This window comes from Onychomys torridus, chromosome 5, assembly GCF_903995425.1.
Source record: "Onychomys torridus chromosome 5, mOncTor1.1, whole genome shotgun sequence".
Classification (NCBI taxonomy): Eukaryota; Metazoa; Chordata; class Mammalia; order Rodentia; family Cricetidae; genus Onychomys; species Onychomys torridus.
The window spans coordinates 96,394,985-96,416,038 of record NC_050447.1 but is presented as its reverse complement, the minus strand read 5'-3'; the positions used below and the strand labels follow the sequence as shown (position 1 = coordinate 96,416,038).

Below are 21,054 nucleotides of genomic sequence, written 5' to 3'. Positions count from 1 at the left end.
GGTGATGCATCTGTGAGCCACAGCTTACGTGGCACTCACGTGGTCTGCACTGACACTGCACCTGTGAACCACAATTTATGTAGCACTCACGTATGCTAGAAGAGGGCACAGGATCTCCCTAAAGTGAAGTTACATACAGGCTGTTGTGAGCCTCTATGTGGGTGCTGGTCCCCTGCAAGAGCAACCAGTGCTCTTAACCACCTAGAGTGACTCTATGGTGGGGGTCTTCGAGTGGATACGAAAAGCTTGATTCTAGGGGCCTATGTGTGTCTGCAACATTTCTACTTCCATCTTATCCTGAGACCTAAAGGCAACGACATGACATTGGGATAGGAAAACCAATGTGAAGCTGAATATCGACTAGAATGAAGAGCAAACAAACTCTCAACAGAGAGGAGGCTCCCGAGGCACATAGGAAACCCAGGCTTGGGAACAGCACCCCACACAAGGGATCCCAAAGTTCAGTCTTGTTGGTTTCTGTGCCTTCCAGAGCCTTTCGCTAGAGCCCTAAGTGATCCAGCCGCTAGTTTATTTATTTATTTATTTATTTATTTATTTATTTATTTATTTATTTGGTTTTTTGAGACAGGGTTTCTCTGGGTAGTTTTGGAGCCTGTCCTGGATCTCGCTCTGTAGACCAGGCTGGCCTCAAACTCACAGAGATCTGCCTGGCTCTGACACCCGAGTGCTGGGATTAAAGGTGTGCACCACTGTCTCCCGGCTAGCCTATTATTTTTTAAATGTTAATAGAGTCTCATACAAGTGACAGTGAAGAGAACAGCAGAAATAAGTTCACAGCAGCAAACAGGTAAAGAGCACAAGGTCTGGGAGTGGAACTCGGTGCTAGGTACCTGCCTACCCTCCATGCAAACCAAGTACTGCGAATTCAGTCATGGAAGTAGGGACTCCCACATTGCACTAACTGACTAGTGATGTGAAGACTCCAATAAATCCACTCGGATAACTGTTCAGTGGATTCTTTGTCCCCTGTCTTCCACCCCCATCAGGTGAATCACATTTCCCCAAACAAATCCAGCTTTCCTATTACCAAGCTAGGATGCCAGACCTTTTTCTCAACAGCTGGTATCCTGAGACTTTGAACACCATCGTTCCCCTGACAGCTTTTAACCATAAAGTCTCAGAGCCCTACCTGAAGAGCTAGATCAAATCCAATCCACTGCCCATGAGCCTGTACACCACCATCGCCCCTAAAGGTTTGCCACTGAAGCCTAAGGGCCCGCAGTTCTAGGTCTCCAACTACTTTATTCTTTGGGTTTCTGAAGGTGTTTTCCTTTCAGTCGTTAGCTATACCCACCTTCAATGGGTAGTGCCACTGAGCCACTAGGTTAACCCCAAGGTCAACAAGATCCATCCTTTACATGGGGAGGCCCTTTCAGTTCCAAAACTTCAAAATGTCTCCACAGTCAAATGGTCAGACCTGTGGACTGCTAGCTCTCTCCTTTTTTGGCGTGGGTGATTTTGTTGCCAAGATACCCAAGTAAATGATGTTGGCGGGAAATTTTATCCCAGGACTGGGTGGATTAGCCAGCAGTCCTGAGGAGCTGACAGCATGGTTATGGATGACATCTGGTCTGGGGTGAACTGTCTAGAACCAGCACATTGGAAAGCCCAGAGTCAATAAAAACCAACAGTAGTTACAATGTATTCATGTGTTACGCACTTTTATATAAGTCATTTAATCCAGGTAACTGCAGATTCTATCATATTTACCCGTGAGAAAGCTGAAACACAGAAGTTAAATGGCTTCACCAAACGCATTCAGTTATATAAACTGAGATTTAAATCTTGGTCATGTTTTTAGAAGCCAAGTTCTTAAAGGACTGAGGAAAAATTTGGGGGAAATGAAGAGATTTGACTGTTGTAGTCTCTCAGGTGTCTTGCTCCTGCTCCTAAATCTACAATTCAAATAAGGTACTAGATACAAATGAACCTGAGATGGCTCGGCAGGCAAAACACTTGCTGTACATGCCTGATGACCTGAGTTTAACACCCAGAACCCATGTAAATGGATGGAGATAACGGCTTTTACAGAAATGTCCTTGACCACAATTGCACCATGGCAAGTGTGTACACACACACACACACACACACACACACACACACACACACACACTAGTTTTTCTTGCTGGGCAGTGGTGGTACACACCTTTAATCCCAGCACTTGGGAGGCAGAAGTAGCTTGATCTCTGGATTCAAGGCCAGCCTGGTCTACATAGTGAGTTCCAGGACAGCCAGGGCTACACAAAGAAACTGTCCCTAAAATAAGTTTTCCCTTTTCTTTTCTTTTGGAGCTGAGGACCGAACCCAGGGCCTTGTGCTTGCTAGGCAAGTGCTCTACCACTGAGCTAAATCCCCAACCTATAAGTTTTCCCTTTAATTAATTGATGAGATGTACACTAAGTTTAGAGTGGAGTAATAGAGATTGAAACGAAAACAGCCTCTACTAAGGAATCCTCTACTTAGGATGGCTAACAGTGACAGAATCATAATGACGGTTCCGAGAGGCTGGACTCAACGGCTTCAGAGTCACAGAGTCGTGGTGTGTACGAAGAGTCCCTCTGCAGTCAAAGGAACACGAAAGGTTCTCAATGATGCTCCTAAGAAGTAAGCTGAGGAGTCAATCAAAGTACTCACGTAAAATGGGGTGCTACGAACATTCACAAATAGGAACTGTTTATACAAGATATACAGAAACACTATATATCTACAAGAATATGCCAGGGTGACTTACCAATCATTCTGAGGAACATTTGGAAGAGATACAAAAAGCTAGAAAAATGGGTTTTTGGAGAGGTTGTAGTATGAGAACTTTCCAATAAGGGATAAAAGCTGGAGAGAGCTTTAACTAAAAGTTAGCAAATGGTTATCCCAGGGAGGAGACACTGCTCTAGAACTTGTGGCCTCCAGAATTAACAGAGCACCTTCTGACCTCTGAGAGGTGAAACTGGAGCAAATGGAAATGTTCTTTTCATGCCAGGGAACAAATCCAGGACGAAGCAAGCAGTTCCAGAATTGTGGCTTCCCAGGGGCCATTTTACAGAACATACACTGTCTACCATCCTGCTTTGGGGGGGAACTAGTCTCACACTCCGGAGTTCAAATGATCCTCATGCCTCGGGCTCCTGGGTGCTGGGGGAAAGTTATGCATCACCATTTCCCCTTTTCTAGTGAGTGCTACAATATAAAATAACCTGAAGAAGAATCCTCGCTAACAGGTATGCTGAGTCGACACCACCTGGGACAGCTTTCTAAAGATGATTTGTATTGAGAAGACACTCAGACATCCCTGCTTCTTGATAGACAGGCAGAGTCGGAATTACGGCTTCAGGATGAAGGCTGAGTCTTAAATGAGAGCTCACTTTTGAGGTAGGACGTCTTCTGCAAATCTTCACTGTCCAGATTACCACTGGGTTGTGGGACACTGGCCACATCACACAAGACTCACTATAGAAAGACGATGATACCAGAGTACTGAGGTGTTTGGACCAAGGTCTGGGCTTTCCTACTTAGACTAAAAGGAGTTGAAAACTCTCTACAGAAAATCATGCAAGGCCCCACATATGACTGCGATGCATGGTTTGTCCAACTGAAATAAGCACTGTGTGTAAGAACTTCAAAGTATATGCTTTGGAACATGGATGCTTGTGTTCCAACCTGACCCTGCCATGCACTGTGTGACTTTGAGCAAGCAGAATCCAGTCTCAGCTTGTGTTTAAAATTACATCTTCCCACTGCCTCAGAGACTCAGCTCTGCCCATTCACTCATGTACTCTGTTTTACCATGAAATCTCTTAATGTGAATTCATGATAAAACAAGGAGCCAGGCGACCTGAGCAGTTACTTCCGCTTAACTGTTGAATTACTGACTGCATTACTGAAACCTTGGGCCCACTTTGTTCTCCCATCCCTCCCTGCTTCCTATTGTGCATTTCAAAATCTACACTAAGACACAAAGGGAATCAGGTCCACAGCTCATACCTGTAATCCTAGCTCTTCAAAGGCTGAGGCAGGGGGCTGTCAGAAATCCGAGACCACCCTGGGCTACAGAACTACAACCAAGTGTCCTTGTGGCCATCGCGAGGCACTTGCTGCCCACTGTGGCATGTACTGCTGCACCCCATCACACACTTCACATCTGTCATGTCCTCCGTCTGGCCCACAGTTTCTGGGGTGCCAGTCTGGCTCTCCTTAGCCACCTTCTATTCTGTTTTTGAGTCTGATCTCTTTTGGTGCATATGTGGAAATTTCATGCCCCTCCTTTGTGGTACTGTGGATTCTTAAGCACAAGAAGCCAGAACAAAGCTCCTACATTTAAACAAGTTACCAATTATATCTCTGTATAACCAACATGTCCCATTGTTCCGGTCTTCGCTCATGGTCTGTTTATACTAAATCTTCAGGATTTATACTGAATGGTGTGTGCAGAAAAGCAACTGGGAGAACATTTGTGTAATGATGGCGCATGGTAAGCAAAGTAGGAAACGGTGAAGACTCAGGAATGGAAAGCGGTTCCACAGGCTGCATTCCAGCAAGCAAGGCAGCTCTGGTCACCACGCAGTTAACTTTCATTTGGATAGCAGCACATCTGTGAACTCTGAGTAGATGAGAAGTACCAACAGCATCAACCTGGTAAGGAGGTATCCTCAAAAGAGTTTCCCTGACATTAGCAGGAGGTGGGGTAAGCTCAATAGAGAAGAGGCTGCAGATACACAGTTCTCTGGCTTAATCTGGGATTCTGTGTGCTGATGAAAAAGCAGGTTTTGCTAAGCTCACTTGCCTCTGCCTTACTCTGCAGCTCTGACGGTTGTGGGGAAAGCTCGGTGCAGTAGCCAGTTAGTTTTAGCTTTCAGTACTGGACATTTAATGTGGAGCCTTCTACACACTTAGAAAGGACTCCAACACTGAGCTAGCCTCAGCCCTTTTCTTTCTTTTCAACTTTTTCCTTTTTGAGACAAGGTCTAAGTCACCCAGGCTGGCTTTAAATTTTCCATCTTCCTGAATCAGCCTCCTCAGTAGTTCCCACCGGGCCCAGCTGAATGAGTTACTTCTCAACAGCTCATCTGCTTCTCTGTTGTGAACAGAATGTCTTTTCAGTCATGAAAAAGCTGGCAAGACGATGTCTCAGCTGTAAAGACATTTGCTGCCAAGCCTGATAGCCTAAGCTTGAGCCAAGGTGGAAGAACCGACTCTTCCAAATCATCCTCTATTTCCACACATATGCCATAGCATATCACCCAAACACATACAAAATAAACAAATGTAACTTTAAAAATGTTGTGCTAGCTCCAACACCAAAAGCCAATCTGATACACAAGAAACATAAACTGCAAAACTAAAGCCATTGTCATTTCTATGCGAGAGTGTGTTCCCATGGCTAGGGGCTCAGTTCCCAACCCGGCGATGCTCTTCTGCTAAGAGGCACTGGGGAATGGAAGTCTTATTTTCATCAGGAGGGGGACTAAGGAGTGGGATTATTATTCTTTCTCCTTTCCCTTTTGTGCCTATGCACGACCTGAAATCCACTGACAGCTGGACAGAAGGGAGGAGGGACTGGAGATGTGCTGGGATATAAACATCAAGTTTGCTGTACTAAGGAAGAAAAGGATAAAATAATGGGCTACCTTAGTATGCTGTGGGATAACACTTTTGTACACTGGTTTAATAAAACGGTGATTGGTCAGTAGCCAGGCAGGAAGTATAGGGGGGATAAGCAGACAAGGAGAGTTCTAGGAAGAGGAAGGCTGAGTGAGGAGACGCCAGCCTGCCATCCAGGGAGCAGCATGTAATGGCACACAGGCAAAGCCTCAGAAAATGTGGCAACATATAGATTAACAGAAATGGGCTGAGTTTAAGTGTAAGAGCTAGTCAGTCGTAAGCCTGAGCTAATGGCCGAGCAGTTTTCATTAATATAAGCCTCTGTGTGTTTACTTGGGGCACAGGAGTGGGAGAGATTTGTCCCAACCACCGGCCAGGACATGGGAAATCTTCCAACTACATTAATAGTTATTAAAAATGATACAGGAGCCACTTGACTGCTCCCTAATATATCCACCATAAATTCTCAGCCAAAGCAGCTATTTGGGCTCAGAACACAGGGTAGTGGTAGCCTCCTGGTGGTACAGCGGCACCATCTTCTAGGCACTCGGTAAGGTATGCAAACCAAAACCAGTTCTCAAGAATATAAATAAAACATGGTAGTGACGGGACAGGCAAACAAAAAGGCCTAACATTTTATTGTTTTAAAGGCACAGGCCTTATATTCAGGGGACCCCTGGGAGCCTTTAAATGTCTTTATTATGTGTATTTTGTCTGCATGCACGTCTGTGTGCCTGGTACTTGTGGAGGTTGGAGGGGTACATTAGATCCCCAGCACCTGGAGTTACAGTGGCTGTGAGCTGCCAAGTGGTGCTGGAAATCTGGCCTGCATCCTCCAGAAAAGCAGCCAGTTCTCTTAACTACCGCTGAGCCATCTCTCTAGCCCTCCCCCTCCTTAGTACATTTAAATGTGAAATGATGGAAGGACCACACCAAAACCATAGTTTTAGGCCCTGATGGTGTCCACTCCAGAGCTGGGGACAAATGTTCTGAGAATCTATTTATGATTCATAGTAACACCCCAGGCATAATGAGCATTTTGTAGGACTCAAGCACAGCACTTATTAGTTAGAAACAGGTTCTTACTATGTTGTCAAGGATGGCCTCAAACTTTAGGCTCAAGCCATCCTGCCTCAGCCTTCTGAGAGGCTGGGACTATATTACCATGCCCAGGCAAACCTTCAAAGCTTTAGGGATTGAACCTAGGGCCTCATTCAGTGCATACAGGCATTTTAAATACATGGCACCACAAGTGATGCTGATGTCCACCCATGTTGTGATATCACAGGCGTTAATAGACACGTCTAGAAGCCAGACACAAAAACTTGGTGTCTCTGTGTAGGAGTGTTTTGCCTACGTGTGTGTGTGTGTGTGTGTGTGTGTGTGTGTGTGTGTGTGTGTACTACCTGTGTGCCTTGTGCCCAGAGGTCAGAAGGTGGCACTAGATACCCTGGAACTGGAGTTATGGGTGGTTTTGAGTCACCCACCATGTGGGTGCTGGGAACCACACCTGGGTCCTCTGCAAGAGCAACATGTGCTCTTACCTGCTGAGCCACCTCTCCAGCCCCTAGTATCCTGTTTTCTGTCTCTTGAGGTCTCATGTAGCTCAGTCTGGCCTTGAACTCCCTAAGTAACCAAAGATAGCATTGAACTCCTAATCCTCCTGCCTCAGCATCACAAGTACTGGGATAGACAAGCATGTACAACCAGTATACATTATTCCTAAAATATACTTAGAGGTGTTTTAGAGACAGATGAGAGGTGGCGAAGCACTACCAGTGCTGGTGAGCATGGCTGGCATTACAGCTCTCCTGCTCGAGCCCCAAGCTACTTCCAACTAATACCCACCAGTCGAGCACTTAACTCTCTAGCAGGATGGCTAGTTACCTCACTGACGTTTCCAAACTTCCCACGTTCTTGCTTCTGCTCACCTGTTTTACCTACATGTGTTTCTCCCTTCTGCCTTCCAAATCTATCCATCATACTCTTATTTTCAATAATCTTTCAGGAACTCTTCCCTGACCAGGTGTACAAATAATCTGTTCTTCAGAATTTATAATACTTACTCTCTCCTATTTTAACTCTAAACACCCTGAGCATCAATTCCACTGTCCTTCTTTTTAACTAGTCTTTTCAATTAACTATGGCAGATGTTCACATCCCAGGCTGGTAATAGACTCTTTCCTTCATTGCCCCGATACAATGAACAGTACACAGTGGGTGCTCATCAGACATTTATGGTCTTCTAATAGTACCGACAGCTGAAGTGTTACCACAAAGCATTACAAACATCTCTCATCGTCCTGCACTCCGTGAGATGGCCTCCCTGTAGTCAGCACACAGAAACAGTTTTTGCTCCTTTGTGAGTAGTCTGATGGTGAACAGGAGTTGAGTCTGCCCCAACAATTTCCCACACTCCTTACACTTACAGGGGCCACTTCTGTTACGAATCCTCCGTCTGAAGGTCTTGCCACGGTCTCACATTTGTAGGGTTCTCCCCAGTGTGGACCCCTGATGCTGAATGAAGCCAGTGCTTCCTGGGAAGGCATTCTTACACTCATCACATTTGTGGGGTTTCAGCCCAGCGTGCGTTCCCTGATGTTTCGTGAGGACTGACCTTTGAGTAAAGGCCTTCCCACACTCAGCACATTTATAGACTCTCTCTCCAGTATGAATTTGCTCATGTTCTGTAAGACTTCAGTTGTGAACAAAAGCTTTCCCTCAGATATCACACACGTAAGGCTTCCTTCTCCCTGGTGAGGTTTCTCTGATGCTGAGTAAGACCACTTTGAGTGAAGGGTTTCTCCTTGTGGTGTGTTTCCTGATGGGCAACAAGAGATGAGTTAAAAACAAAAGCTTTCCCACACTCATTGCACTCACAGGGTTTTGCACCAGTGTGAAATGGCAATTAAAACTTTTTTACACTGAAGACACTAATAGGGTCTATTTCTTTTGTGGCTCTTGAGATGGTGAAAGAGGCCTGCTTTCTGGCAAAAGGCCTTGCCACATTCATTACAGTGGTAGTGCTTTTCTCCTGAGTGAAGTCTCTGATGTTGGTTAAGAGCTGACCACTGGCCAAAGGCCCTGCCACATTCATTACACTTGTATGGTTTCTCTCCAGTGTGGACCACCTTGTGCCGAGCAAGCACAGTCCTCCATCGGAAAGTTTTCCCACATTCTTGACATTTGTAGGGCCGGTCTCCAGTGTGGACCCTTTTATGTTCTGTGAGGCGTGAGTGCTGACTGAAAGATTTTCCACAGTCATCACATCTATGCAGTTTCCGCCCTGGACAGATGTTCTGGTGTTCAGCATGGTCTGAGTTCCCAGGCAAATGTACCCCATTTTTATTACTAGGAGCTCGAGAAGGCTCTTCTCCAAGGTCATGGGTTTTCTCACACTGCAGTGCCTCTTTTGCTAATCTGCTTGAAGTATTCTGTTCCACTTCCGTTCCTTCCCAAAGGTCTTGCTTTAGAGTTACATTCCTGGACTCATTTCCAGTCTCCACACCTGAAACTACAAAAAGGAGCCTGCAAGTCACCCACTCTCCAGTGGAAGTAAATGGTAGCTTATGAAATCAGCAACAGAAAATTATTCAAATGAAAGTCACATAACCTCAGAGTTCCTACTACAAACTATAAAACTGCATTAGGATGTAAGATGAGTCAACTGTACATAAAGCACTCCAAAAATGAGTAAGGAGATAATAACTCACCAAAAACTAGGCAAAGGGAAACTAGTTTCCCAAAGAGGAGACAGACAGTGCCCACAGGGAGAGACACTGCTCCATAATCAGGCAAATGAGTTAAACAGCACAGATACAATTTTTTAAAATGTTTTATTATTTTATGTGTGAGTGTCCACATGTCATGCCACTTGTGTGGAAGTCAAAGGACAACGTTTGGAAGTTAATTCTCGCCTACTGTGGATTCTGGGATAAGCTCAGGTGGTCAGCTTTGCACAGCAGTACCTGCTGAGCCATCTTGTCAGCCCAAGGTATAATTTTTCACTCACTGGATTTACCCTGTTAGTTTGGTATTACACTGTACTCACAAAATGGGTATGCAAATTGCTGGTGTGAATTTATCCAAATTGTTATGGAAAGCAATTTCATGATATCTACTGAAATTCTAACAGTACATAACTTTTGACACATAGTGTACAGATAGAAATCTATGCTAGTTATTTACTACAGCACTATTTGTTATAACAAAACACCAAAGACAAATGTCATCAGTAGCAGCTGGCTAACCTGCTTCATGGCTTATCTATATTTCTTAATACTAAGCAGCTGTTAAGAAATAATGCAAGAGTCTACCATCATAGCCTAAAGGAGAAGAAAATGTTTATTATAAAAAGTCTCTGAAGGACACATAAGAAACCAAAAACAGTGACAAGTTGCTTCAGAGCTGGGGAAGGAGACGAGATGAATCAATGGCACAGGAAAGTTTCATTGGATAATTTTTATAAATCCTTCTTTTAAAACCATAGGACAGTTCACCTATTAAAAACTAAAGATCAGAGGAAGCAGAGATGAGGAAAGCAGCAAGTTTCCATCTGTTCACCACCTTTAAGATTTCTGTCATGTCCTCTTTACTGTCCTTCACTCATAGTAAATAGTTTTTCTCTCAGACTGTCCGGTAGCTGCAGGCAGCATGGAGCAAAAACTTAGTTACTAAAAGGACTAAGGATACAGTCCAGGTAGAAGACAAAAATACTTTTTAGTAGGTCCAAGTCTACAAATAGCAGAAGTCAGAATAAAGAATTACAACTATCAGAAGAATGAAATTAAGTAAACCTAAACAAATAAAGACAGCATTTGGAAAAGTACTAATGGATGTGCCTTAGAGAGATCCAGGGCTTGTCTGGTATGCATGAGGTTCTGGGTTTGAAGGAGGGAGGGAGGGAAATTAACTAAAGTGACAAACCGGGATGTCTGGACATCTACACACGAGCATCAGGTTTCTGGACAGGCCCTCCTGACTCTAATGAGAAAAACAATGGGAAGCACAAACCAGCCCTCAGCCCTGCCTCAGCCCTGCTCCTTTCTCCTTTACCTTGCTCCTCTCGGGCTTCACATTCTGCAGCTTCACACCTCGGCTTGGCTTTCACAAGCCCAAGGGACGCACTGGGTTCTAGCTCTGCCCCTAAAGGCTTCAGCTCCTGCAAAAATATTTTCTGTTCTTCAGTTTGTATTGGAGCCTGAGGGAAATGAGAGAAATACTCTAATAACAGCGAACAAGACTACAGTGTTCCCAGCGCTGGCGCCTGGCCTGCTCAAGCCTGAAATGACCTTTTTCAGAGCAATCAGCCGGCCTCCATCCCACTCATTTTCCAAGGTCATTTTAAAACATCACCCTCTCCGGACACCTTCCTTTCCCCACTACAGCCAAACTGTGTTGATTCTCTGCTATTTTTACATCTTCGTCTAATGCTCAGAGAATGAAGTGGAAGGAGGTGGAAGGAGAGATTCGAAGAAGGCAGAAAGGAGGAGAAAAGGATTTAGGAAGAAGGGGCTGGAGAAACGTTCAATGTTTAGGACATTTGCTGCTCTTCAGAGGACTGGGATTTGGGGTTTCCAGTATCTACATCACGTGACTTCCAACTGTCTAGTTAATAGGTTCAGCTTCCTAAAATGATTTCCACTAATTTTACTTAGACCTATGTATGAGCCTCACTACCACCACTACAGAACTGCCAAGTATAGCAACCAGAGTCATTATTTAAAAAATCTACTTTATATGTCTCTCCTACTCAAAGCTAGGCACTGACTTTCCATCTATAAAATCTAAATTCTTTATAATGGCCTGCAAGTCTTTATATGACGTCACTTCTTCAGTTCTTTCATCTTCTCTACCCTACGCACACTGGCAACACTTAAGGTCCATGTAGTTAGCATGTCCTCTGCTTGCATGCTCTGTGGCCTGTCTACTGAATGCCACAACCCTCAACCCCTTCACTTCTCTTTTTCTCTATTGTTTTAGCAGATTTATCAACATCGAACACCTTGTTACATACATGGAATCTTTTTTCCTCTATCTCTTCTCAGTAGACTAGCATCTACATAAGATTGTATATGATGTTCACTGCTGCATTCCAACTACTTTTGATGGTGTGTGACACAGAACTGGTACTACATAGCTGCAGAATGGCCACCTATAGTCTTAACTGCTAGAAGTGTCTTTATCAGAGTTCTCTTACAAGCTTCAAAACCTTAGTGCACAACCCACAACAGAGTCCTCAGTCAGGGCGTCTCCACTGACACAGAACGTCCCTGTCAGAACGAAACCTAGGCTGCCTTTAATCTGCTGACCTTTTGGCCTCTCTACCTGACTACTGAGATTAATTTCTCTTTCTTCTTTGTGTGTGTGTGTGTGTGTGTGTGTGTGTGTGTGTGTGTGTGTGTGTGTGTGTATCAGAGGACAACCTCAGGTATCGCTTTCAAGTGTTATCCACTTTTGTTTAAAAGACAATGTCTCTCACTGAGGACTAGAGTAGCTTGCCAGTGAGCCCTCTAGAACAGTCTACTTACTTTTTGAGACAAGGTCTGTCACTGGCCTGAACTGCAAGCAGGATGGGTTGACAGGCCAATGAACCCCAGGGAACAGCCTTTCTCCACCTTGCCAGCACTGGGATTGAAGACGTGTGCCACCATGCCCAGCAGTTTCTAGGTGGATTTGGGGGATCAAACTCTTATCTTTGTGCTTAAAAGACAAAGACTATACTGACTGACCTGGGACTACAGCCATGAGCCACAATATCTGGCCTTCTTTATAGATCCTATCTGTCATCATTCCCACTCAATTCCTATCTAAGTCACACCCTGTTCTTTGTAGCCAGGATTTCATGATGCTGTTTCAAACTTTTTGGCACAAGCTCCTTTTCTCTCTCCCATCTATTTTATAACCAAATGCCAGCTTAGCATTTCTTTTATTTCACAGGTCCATACTCTTTTTTTTCCCCACTGTCAGAGTTTATTAGAAGAGAGTGTGACCAGCATGTGGAAGACATGTGCAGAGAGAGGTGGGAAGAAGAGGGAGGAGTCTGTGATCCGCTTCTTATCGATTCCCATGCACATGCGCATATGGACTTATGGAGCAACGCCATACATACACATAGATTGCATGATCACACTGCATGCAAATTACACGATCACCTATTATGTAGGATGTAAGGCCCCTTGCTTGATTACTGAACTGCACATGTACAGTTATGTAGCTAGGGGAGTGGCCAGGAATTCTCACATTCCAGATTCATTGCTTATTATAAAAAAAGGTGGGTGAACAGGAATGGGGTGCTGTGTCTCCCGAAAGCTGCTTCTACTGACTTGGTGGGCATCGGTTGGCTCTTGGGGGGGTAGGGGAGGGGACTTCTGAGGTAACAGGGTATCCTGGAGGATTGTTGTCTGCTGCTGTGGAGCCAACTGACAAGGTGCTGTCCAGGTGAATTCAAGCTGGCTCTGGAGCTCGCTGACCTGTCCAGGTGGATTCTTTGGAATGTCACTGTTCCTTACCGCCTGGGTATACTTAATGATCCTCGGACTCCAGCTCTATTGTGATCCTCACCAACTCCTCAGTCTGAAAGGATGAACCGTGCTGGTTGGTTGGCTGAATAGTCACGGGCCATGGTTACCAGAGTTAGAATGGGCTTTATTAGAAAGAGGGGACAGAAGGGAGAAGCTGGGCCTGGCGGAGTGGGGGAGGGGGAAGCGAGGCAGAGCAGATAGCAAAGAGGAAACAGAAAAGGGAGGCTAGGTCCATGGTCTTTATAATGAGATCTCATAAGTTTAGCTCTTCTGACACACTCTCAGTAAGATCATTTATTGCTATCTGAAGCTGGCTTGTATGCTGTAAGATGTGTAGAATCCTATCTGCCCTCCTCAGTTATAACAGCCAAAATTTTTCTAAGAAATTGCCAAATACCCTCTTTGGCTAGAAATCACCACTGGTTGAAAACCAGTCTTCTCATAGTTAAGACAAAAATAACAAAGGTATGATTCTCTCTTCTGCCTCCTTTACATGATTTTTATAGCTCACTTAGACTGTGGAGAAAAGGTTTTTTAAAAAGCCTTTGTATTAGAAGAAAATTTAAACTGAGAGGTTGATGGTCAAGGTCATGAACTCTGTACCTCAACTTTTCTACACAAACTTCACCTTTCTAACACAAATGGGCTTTCTATGCCTCAGATATGCATTGCCCATGCTGGCCCTCCCATCCAGCTTTCCATTCTGCTCCCACATCTCATTCATTCAAGATAGTGACTCTGATTTTCCCATTTTTTTTTAAAACTGTTTAATGCAGAATCAGGGTAGTGGATTTATATTGTATGACTTTTCCTGGAGAGAGTTGAGTAAACTTCTATTCACCCCAGAGAGGGCATTGACCAAATAAAGAGCCCATCTAAGTCTAACCTTGACCAATCAATGAGTTTCTTGAGCTTGCTTACAGTCCAGGTGAAGGGTTTCTTACACACACACACACCAGGGTGAAAAGTCCCACCCTAGCACTGGTGAGGAATTCATCAAATTTGCAAAATTGGAGTTCTGCTGCTAACAGCTTGGGGGTAGGGGAAGGGATTAACAGGTGGTATCCTCCCCAGTATTTCTACTAGGGAATATTAACAGCCCCATCACCATGTGAACAGCTATCACAGTACTAGGGCTGAATCACAGGACCTTGCACATACTAAGCAAGCCCTCTAGCATTGATTTACATCTCCAGTTCTTGGTATTTTTGAGACAGGGTCTTGCTATGTCGCCCAAATTGATCTCAAACTCTCAACCCACCTGCTTCCACACCTTCTCAGAGCTAGTTGACAAGCATGTGCTCCTGTCTGGCAGAAAAACCTTATTTATTTGTTTTATATTACACAATACCCTTTACAAGAGGCTATTTTCCAGGTTGGAGAGATGGCTCAGAGGTTAAGAGCACTGACTGCTCTTCCAGAGGTCCTGAGTTCAATTCCCAGCACCCACATAGTGGCTCACAACCATCTGTAATGAGATCTGGTGCCCTCTTCTGGCCTGCAAGAGTTTGTTTTCCACCTTATTACCATCATCTCTCTAATACCGCGTCCTACTATCTTCTGATAGCTTCTCTCTGTAGTATAAATCTTGTGTTTTTGAACCAAGCAGCATATTCATCAGACAGAATTTTGTAGCTTAGCACAGAACTATACAATCTCTCTGAAGAAAAGAAGCTAAGACCAGACTGGAGTGGTGGTACATACCTGTAAGGAGGTGAGATGTGAAGATTATAAGCTCAAGGCTTGTAACATACAAACTCAAAGGGGCTGTAAATTGGATCCACCTAAGTGTCAATATGCTTTGTGAAATAATGGTATAATTCACTACGGCCTACAAATCCACAGTTAATTTTAGGAAGCAGAAACCTTTTTTTTTTTTCTTACCCGGTATCCTAGTTCATCAAGCTCTCTCTCTAAATCCTCCAGCACAGTCACTACTTCCTCCCCATTCTCCAGGTTCTGCTCCTGCACCCAAGCCTGTAGCTCCCTAGGCAGGATGGTCAAGAACTGCTCCAGCACAAGCAACTCCAGGATCTGTTCTTTGGTGTGGGTCTCGGGTCTCAGCCACTGACAGCAAAGTTCTCGGAGTCGGCTCAAAGCCTCCCGGGGTCCAGATGTTTCCTGGTAGCAAAACTGTCGGAAGCACTTCCGGAAGACTTCTCTGTTGTAAGTGTTCTTTTGTAAGCTCCAATCTTGTCTGGTGCTATACTTACACTCTTCCTCCATATTTATTTTCAAAACTCCATCCTGGTTCTTACAGATCTCCTTATCACCAGTAGATGCCATCATAGCTTATACAAAAGATTTACAAGTGTCTCAAGTAATAACTCCTTTATGGAGTGAACCTAAGGAATAAGCCATCATTATTAACATAAACTGTCATAAGTAAATACTGCATATTTTAAGAATTTAAGTGTGATAGTTGAAAGCCTGCCCTCCAGTTAAATTTCCTGTTCTCGGTAGAAATATAAGTACTTTAACAAAAATAGACAAAAGTGGAAAGGGTGCCAAGCTGTTTCAGGACTTCTGGGAGTAAGGTAAGAAACTTATCTCCATTTATTCCCAAAGTAAAACACAACTAACTGAAATAAAAACTTCAGAAGAGTAGATGCCATTGGGGAAGAGTAAGTGCTGCCTACCATGCGAGAGGTTCAATACCAGTATCACAAAAATAGGTGAACCAGTCGAGGAGTAGACACTTACCACGACTTTCTGCTTTTGAAATTTTTCACAATACCTCATGCCTAGTGGAATAAAATCATATACATAGAATTGGCTTTTGCCGGGACTTAATCAATCATAAAGGTTAAAGGTTAGAGGTGATTCTGTCCTTCTGCCCTCCAGCTCTCTGACTGTAAATCTAGGTCTGCAGCGCTCCTAGGTCCCCGCCGGCTCTGGGCCCCAGGCGGCCACACTGCGCTCCGGGTGGCCTTCCCCCCCAGCTCCAGCCATCTTTTTAAGATCGCAGTCCAGGCCGCCACCCAGGCCCTCCCGCCAGCCGGGAGCAGCAGCTCGCTCACCGCGGCGCTCGTGCGCAGAGATGGGGAATCAGGACGGCGCAGGAACCGGAAGCTATCCCGGACCGCCACGAAGGCTGGAACGGTGGAGCGGACGCTAGACGTGCGCACTGCCAGGGCCACTCTATCGAGCCGCGGCGTTCTACTCTATGGTTTCCTCCTCGCGCGCCTGCGCGGGAAGGCTGAGTTGGTTTTTTTGTTTGTTTTGTTTTTAATTTTAATTTTAATTTTTTTCCTATCTGAGCGTACTGAGCCAATCCGGAAGTAGAGAATTCCCATCCTTGCCCGGTTTCGAGTTTGTGTTTCGGAATCTCTGAGATGAGTGATGCTTCAGTAAGACGTTCTCCCGGACCCTTCCCGACTCAGCTACGCTTCCTCAGCGTGCATGGTCTCCTCAAACCCGAACTGCGGGGTTTGAGTGGCCTTTTCAATGATTCCTTTTTTATACTGGTAATATGCTCATAAATTTGAAAAGCCACGATGGCCAATAGGGAAAATATACTAAAAGGATATAAACAACACTAAAATCATGTATACGATCGTGAATGAAAAAGCCACAGCTACAAAAACAACAATAAAAAATACTCAAGACCAAGAAATGTGCCACATTTACTTCGGAGAAACTTTAAAACACTCTTTAAAAGGCCAAATATGAACATAAATAGCAATTTGCTTTTCTTGGGTAGGAAAACTCAACAAAGTATTGAATACTCCTTAAATATGATATCCCAATAAACATTTTTCTAGAATTAAAAAATATTTTAAAATTAAAATGGAGAAGAATCAAGAACCCTCTGAAAAAAGAATAATGATTAATGGTCTTATCGCGTACTCTGTTATGAAGGGGGAAAAAAATCTCATCCCATTCTTAGGGAGCTAGTACTAGCACATGGGGAAGATGATAAAAAAATGTAAGTTCTGAAAGATGGTAAGAGTTTATTATGGAGCAAAATATGTGTGGACCATGGCTCAGGAACTTGGATTTAGGTTACCAGAACAAAATAAATCAAGGCAACTTTAAAAGATAATTGGTGGAAATGTGAGGTAGGTTATAGCTCTCTGAAACAGCCTTGGATTGGTGGAACTAGGTGACATATTAGTACATTTCAAAGGGGTTTACCTAATAAGACAATAAGACCATTATTAGGTAATTAAGGACATTAAGTCAGACATAGAGGGGGCAATGAATGGTTATAAAGAGAGCTAAATGTAGCACAAGATACATTGTCTCTGAACTCTGCAACATTGAAACTCCCATAACCACCTAAGTTCTAATCATTCAATCAGTCTGGTAGATAACACAAACTGGCTACTTTTCCCCCCAGGGACTAATCTGTTCACACCAGTTAGATACTAGCAGACCTGGGTGTCATTAGGGATGAACCTCTCCCTTATAATCAAGAACTGAAACTGCAGGACTAGGGTTACTGGTCAAAAGAATAGTATCCTAAGTCACATTTCTGAGGCTGGGTGGAACTACCAGGAAGCTTGCTAATAGATGACTAGGTAAACTTTACAAGGTAACTAGCCAGAGGCTTTCTGGTAAAGAAGAAAGATAGGACATTGTCCCTTCATAAAACTTAATCCAAATGAGCCAGTCAATCACCTGAATGGGAGCACCCCTCAGGAAAGGAGAGTCAGTTCTAGAATCTTTGTAAATAGCCTTCCTACAGTGCAGGTTAGCATGGAGGTCTCTTTAGCACTGTCCGCTCTCACCTAAGACTATGCTAGCCTCTGTTCTACAGTAAACTTGTCTATCTGCCGCACTTCTCTGTGTGTCTCATTGGAATTTTTTGTTTTTGTTTTTTGTTGGTTTTTATTTTTTTATTTTTTTTTTATTTTTATTTTTTCTTTGAGACAGGGTTTCTCTGTGTAGCTTTTGGAGCCTATCCTAGAACTCACTCTGTAGACCAGACTGGCCTCTAACTCACAGAGATCTGCCTGCCTCTGCCTCCTGAGTGCTGGGATTAAAGGTGTTCGCCATCACTGCCCGTGTTGTTGAATTATTTCAATGGAAATCCAAGGATGGAGAACCCAAAGGATCCAGAGTAAGATCCTGGTGATGCCATAAGATGCCTCGATGTTTGGTGGGTCATTAGAACAGATCCAAAAGGTTTCATATCTCTGTCTTTATTGTATCTATTCCCACTTTCTGCTTTAACTGTTGGGTCTTATTCTACAACATTCTGTGCCTTGGTTTGCTGAACATTGAGTTGTTTTTTTTTTTTTTTCCAAAACTATAATACAAGATTATCTTACCTAGACTTGCTTAGGATTCCTCCTCAGCACTCACTGGTAGTCATCATGACTGGAAACACAAAGCCATGAGGGAAGTGAGACAAGTGCCAGAAGAGCTCCTACTTCTAGAAAAGATGACTATCCCTCCCTTTAACTAACTAGTCTACTTCTAGAAAAGATGACTATCCCTCCCTTTAACTAACTAGTCTACTTCTAGAAAAGATGACTATCCCTCCCTTTAACTAACTAGTCTCCTTTGTTGTTCCATTCCTGTATCTATAACTGCTCAGTTTCCCGTCTCTTTCTTCTATTTTTGTTTTTAATTGTACTTTTACTGTGTATATTTTGTTTATGTGTATTGTGGTATCCATATCTAGATGCTGGTGTGGAGTAGCTGTTTCTCTCCTGTGAGAAGTTTTTTCTTCTAGTAAAAGTAGACAGCCCACCAAGGGCCAATATTCCACAATCATCATGGCAGGAAGCATGGTGTCAGGCAGGCAGGCAGGCAGGCAGGTGTAGTGCTGGAGAAATTGCTAAAAGCTTACATCTTATTGGCAAGATGGAGGCACAAAGAGAGACTGGGCCTGGCCACCTCAAAGCCCACCCCTAGTGGTACACTTTCTCCAGCAAGGCTATACCTCTTAATCCTTCCTAAACAGTCCACTAACTGGAACCAAACATTCAAATATATAAGCCTGTAGATGAGATGTATATGAATATCCTCACTCAAACCACCACAGGTATCATCAGATTTCTTTCAGAGTTGATTTTAAATGCTCCATAAATGCTCCATGACTCATGGGAGGAAACTCAGTACACAGTATTTGCCCATCCACGAAGGTTCTTGATGGTTCTATGAGTTTCTGCAGGGTAAGACATGCATTAAGCTGAGCAGTTAGCAGAAATGGTGTCTTAGTTACATTAACCACTAAGATTCCCATTATCTGTTCCCTGTAATAAACAGATTAAAAACAGTTCTTCCTTAATCTTACTTTCAAAGGGTCTCCTTGTGGTAAGATTGCCCATTTTCTCTGGATACTGTTACTAGCAGCCTTCTCCATTTGGTTATAATGTGTCCCATCTCTTTCAGCTGTCTTAACCATGTTTTTAGTGGTTAATAGCACCAAAAATCATCCCCCAGACTAGTTCCAATTTGTTCTCTTTCCAGTTTTTATCAGCACTTGGTCCCTAGCTTGTAGAGGATGGGTTGAAAAACTGAATGGAAGAGTCTGGGCAAGAAGGCCTTGTAACCTAGAAGAAAGCAAAGTGGAGGAGAGATCTAGCATATAATTTCTAAAAAAGTGATTCTTAGTTTCCATGATGGGAAGGTCTATGGACATACTAAAATACAGGAAGCCATGCAAGGTTTTATATGCATAGAGTCCCACACCTCTTCTTAGAACTACTTTCATTCTGAGCAAAAACTTAAGGAGATAGCTATGACAGTTATGAATTGGTACAAGATACATTTTGGGGTTGTTTTGTTTTGTTTTGAGACTTATTATGTAGCTCTGGCTACCCTTGACTTCTTCATGTAGACCAGCCTGGCTTCAAACTCACAGAGATCCACAGTAGTCAGATTTTTCTTTTGACTACCAGCTCAAAAATAACAACACAGAGACTTATTATTAATTATGAAAGCTCAGTCTTAGCTTAGGCTTGTCCCACTAGCTCTTAGAATTTACATTAACCCATATTTTAATAATCTACATTCTACCACATGGCTTTTACCTCTCTCCAACTCTGTATGATGAACTTGTTCTGTATCTCAATGGCATCTTTCCTTCTTCCCAGAGTCCTCTCTGTTCCTGGAAGTCCCTCATAACTTCTTCCTGTCTAGCTATTGGCCATCCAGCTCTTCAGTAAACCAATCAGAAGAAGCCTTAGCAAAGACTTATCTTCACAATATAAACAAATATTCTACAACATTTCCCCCTTTTTGTCTAACTAAAAAGGAAAAGGTTTAAATCTAACACAATAAAGCTATATGTAATAGGAACAATTATGAGGTAATAATTACTGCTGTTGAACAATCCTTTTCTACACTATGAATATGTATTTACCCTCACTGATTAATAAAAACAAAAAACAAAACTGACAGGCTGGTAGCTGAGCAAGAAGTTAGGTGGGAAAGCCAAACAGAATGATGGGAAGAAGGAAGATGGAGTCAGAAGAGCTGCCATCCAGCCACCAAGCAAGCAAGATGGGTAAAAAAAAAAAAAAATGAGGTAACAAGTCAAGAACGATGTGGCAAGCATAAATAGAAATGAGTTAATTTAAGTGTAAGAGTTAGCTAGAAACAAGCCTGAACTATTGATCAAGCATTTATAATTCATATTTGGCCTCTGAGTCAGTTATTTGAGACCAGATGGACAGGACAGGAAATGTCTGATCACAAATTACATTTACAATATACAGAAAATTTGGAGAAAATACCTTGTTATCTATCCTATCTTATTGAGACCAAAGTTTTATACCTAAACCATTATCTATCAAAACTCGGATTACCATCCTAAAAATGGCTTTTTAGACCTTAAAACATTTTCTTAGATTAAACAGCTTAAGCTTTTATGTCTCTCAACCTTATACACTTTACACCTCTTTTGTTGGTTTCTTTTCTGAATTTTGTAACAAGAAAAACTTTAGTTAAAACTATCTGG

The 21,054-nt window shown here is 43.2% G+C and overlaps 1 protein-coding gene across 1 annotated transcript; it reads right to left on the bottom strand.

The window, feature by feature from the left end:
• Positions 1-7,344: 7,344 nt before the first annotated feature.
• On the bottom strand, positions 7,345-16,253 carry Zscan12 (zinc finger and SCAN domain containing 12). The gene is given in 5 exon segments (XM_036189093.1): positions 7,345-8,364; positions 8,366-8,525; positions 8,527-9,130; positions 10,672-10,816; positions 15,024-16,253. Coding segments are annotated over 5 exon segments (1,584 nt in total). The 5' UTR covers positions 15,429-16,253; the 3' UTR covers positions 7,345-8,094.
• Positions 16,254-21,054: the final 4,801 nt, after the last annotated feature.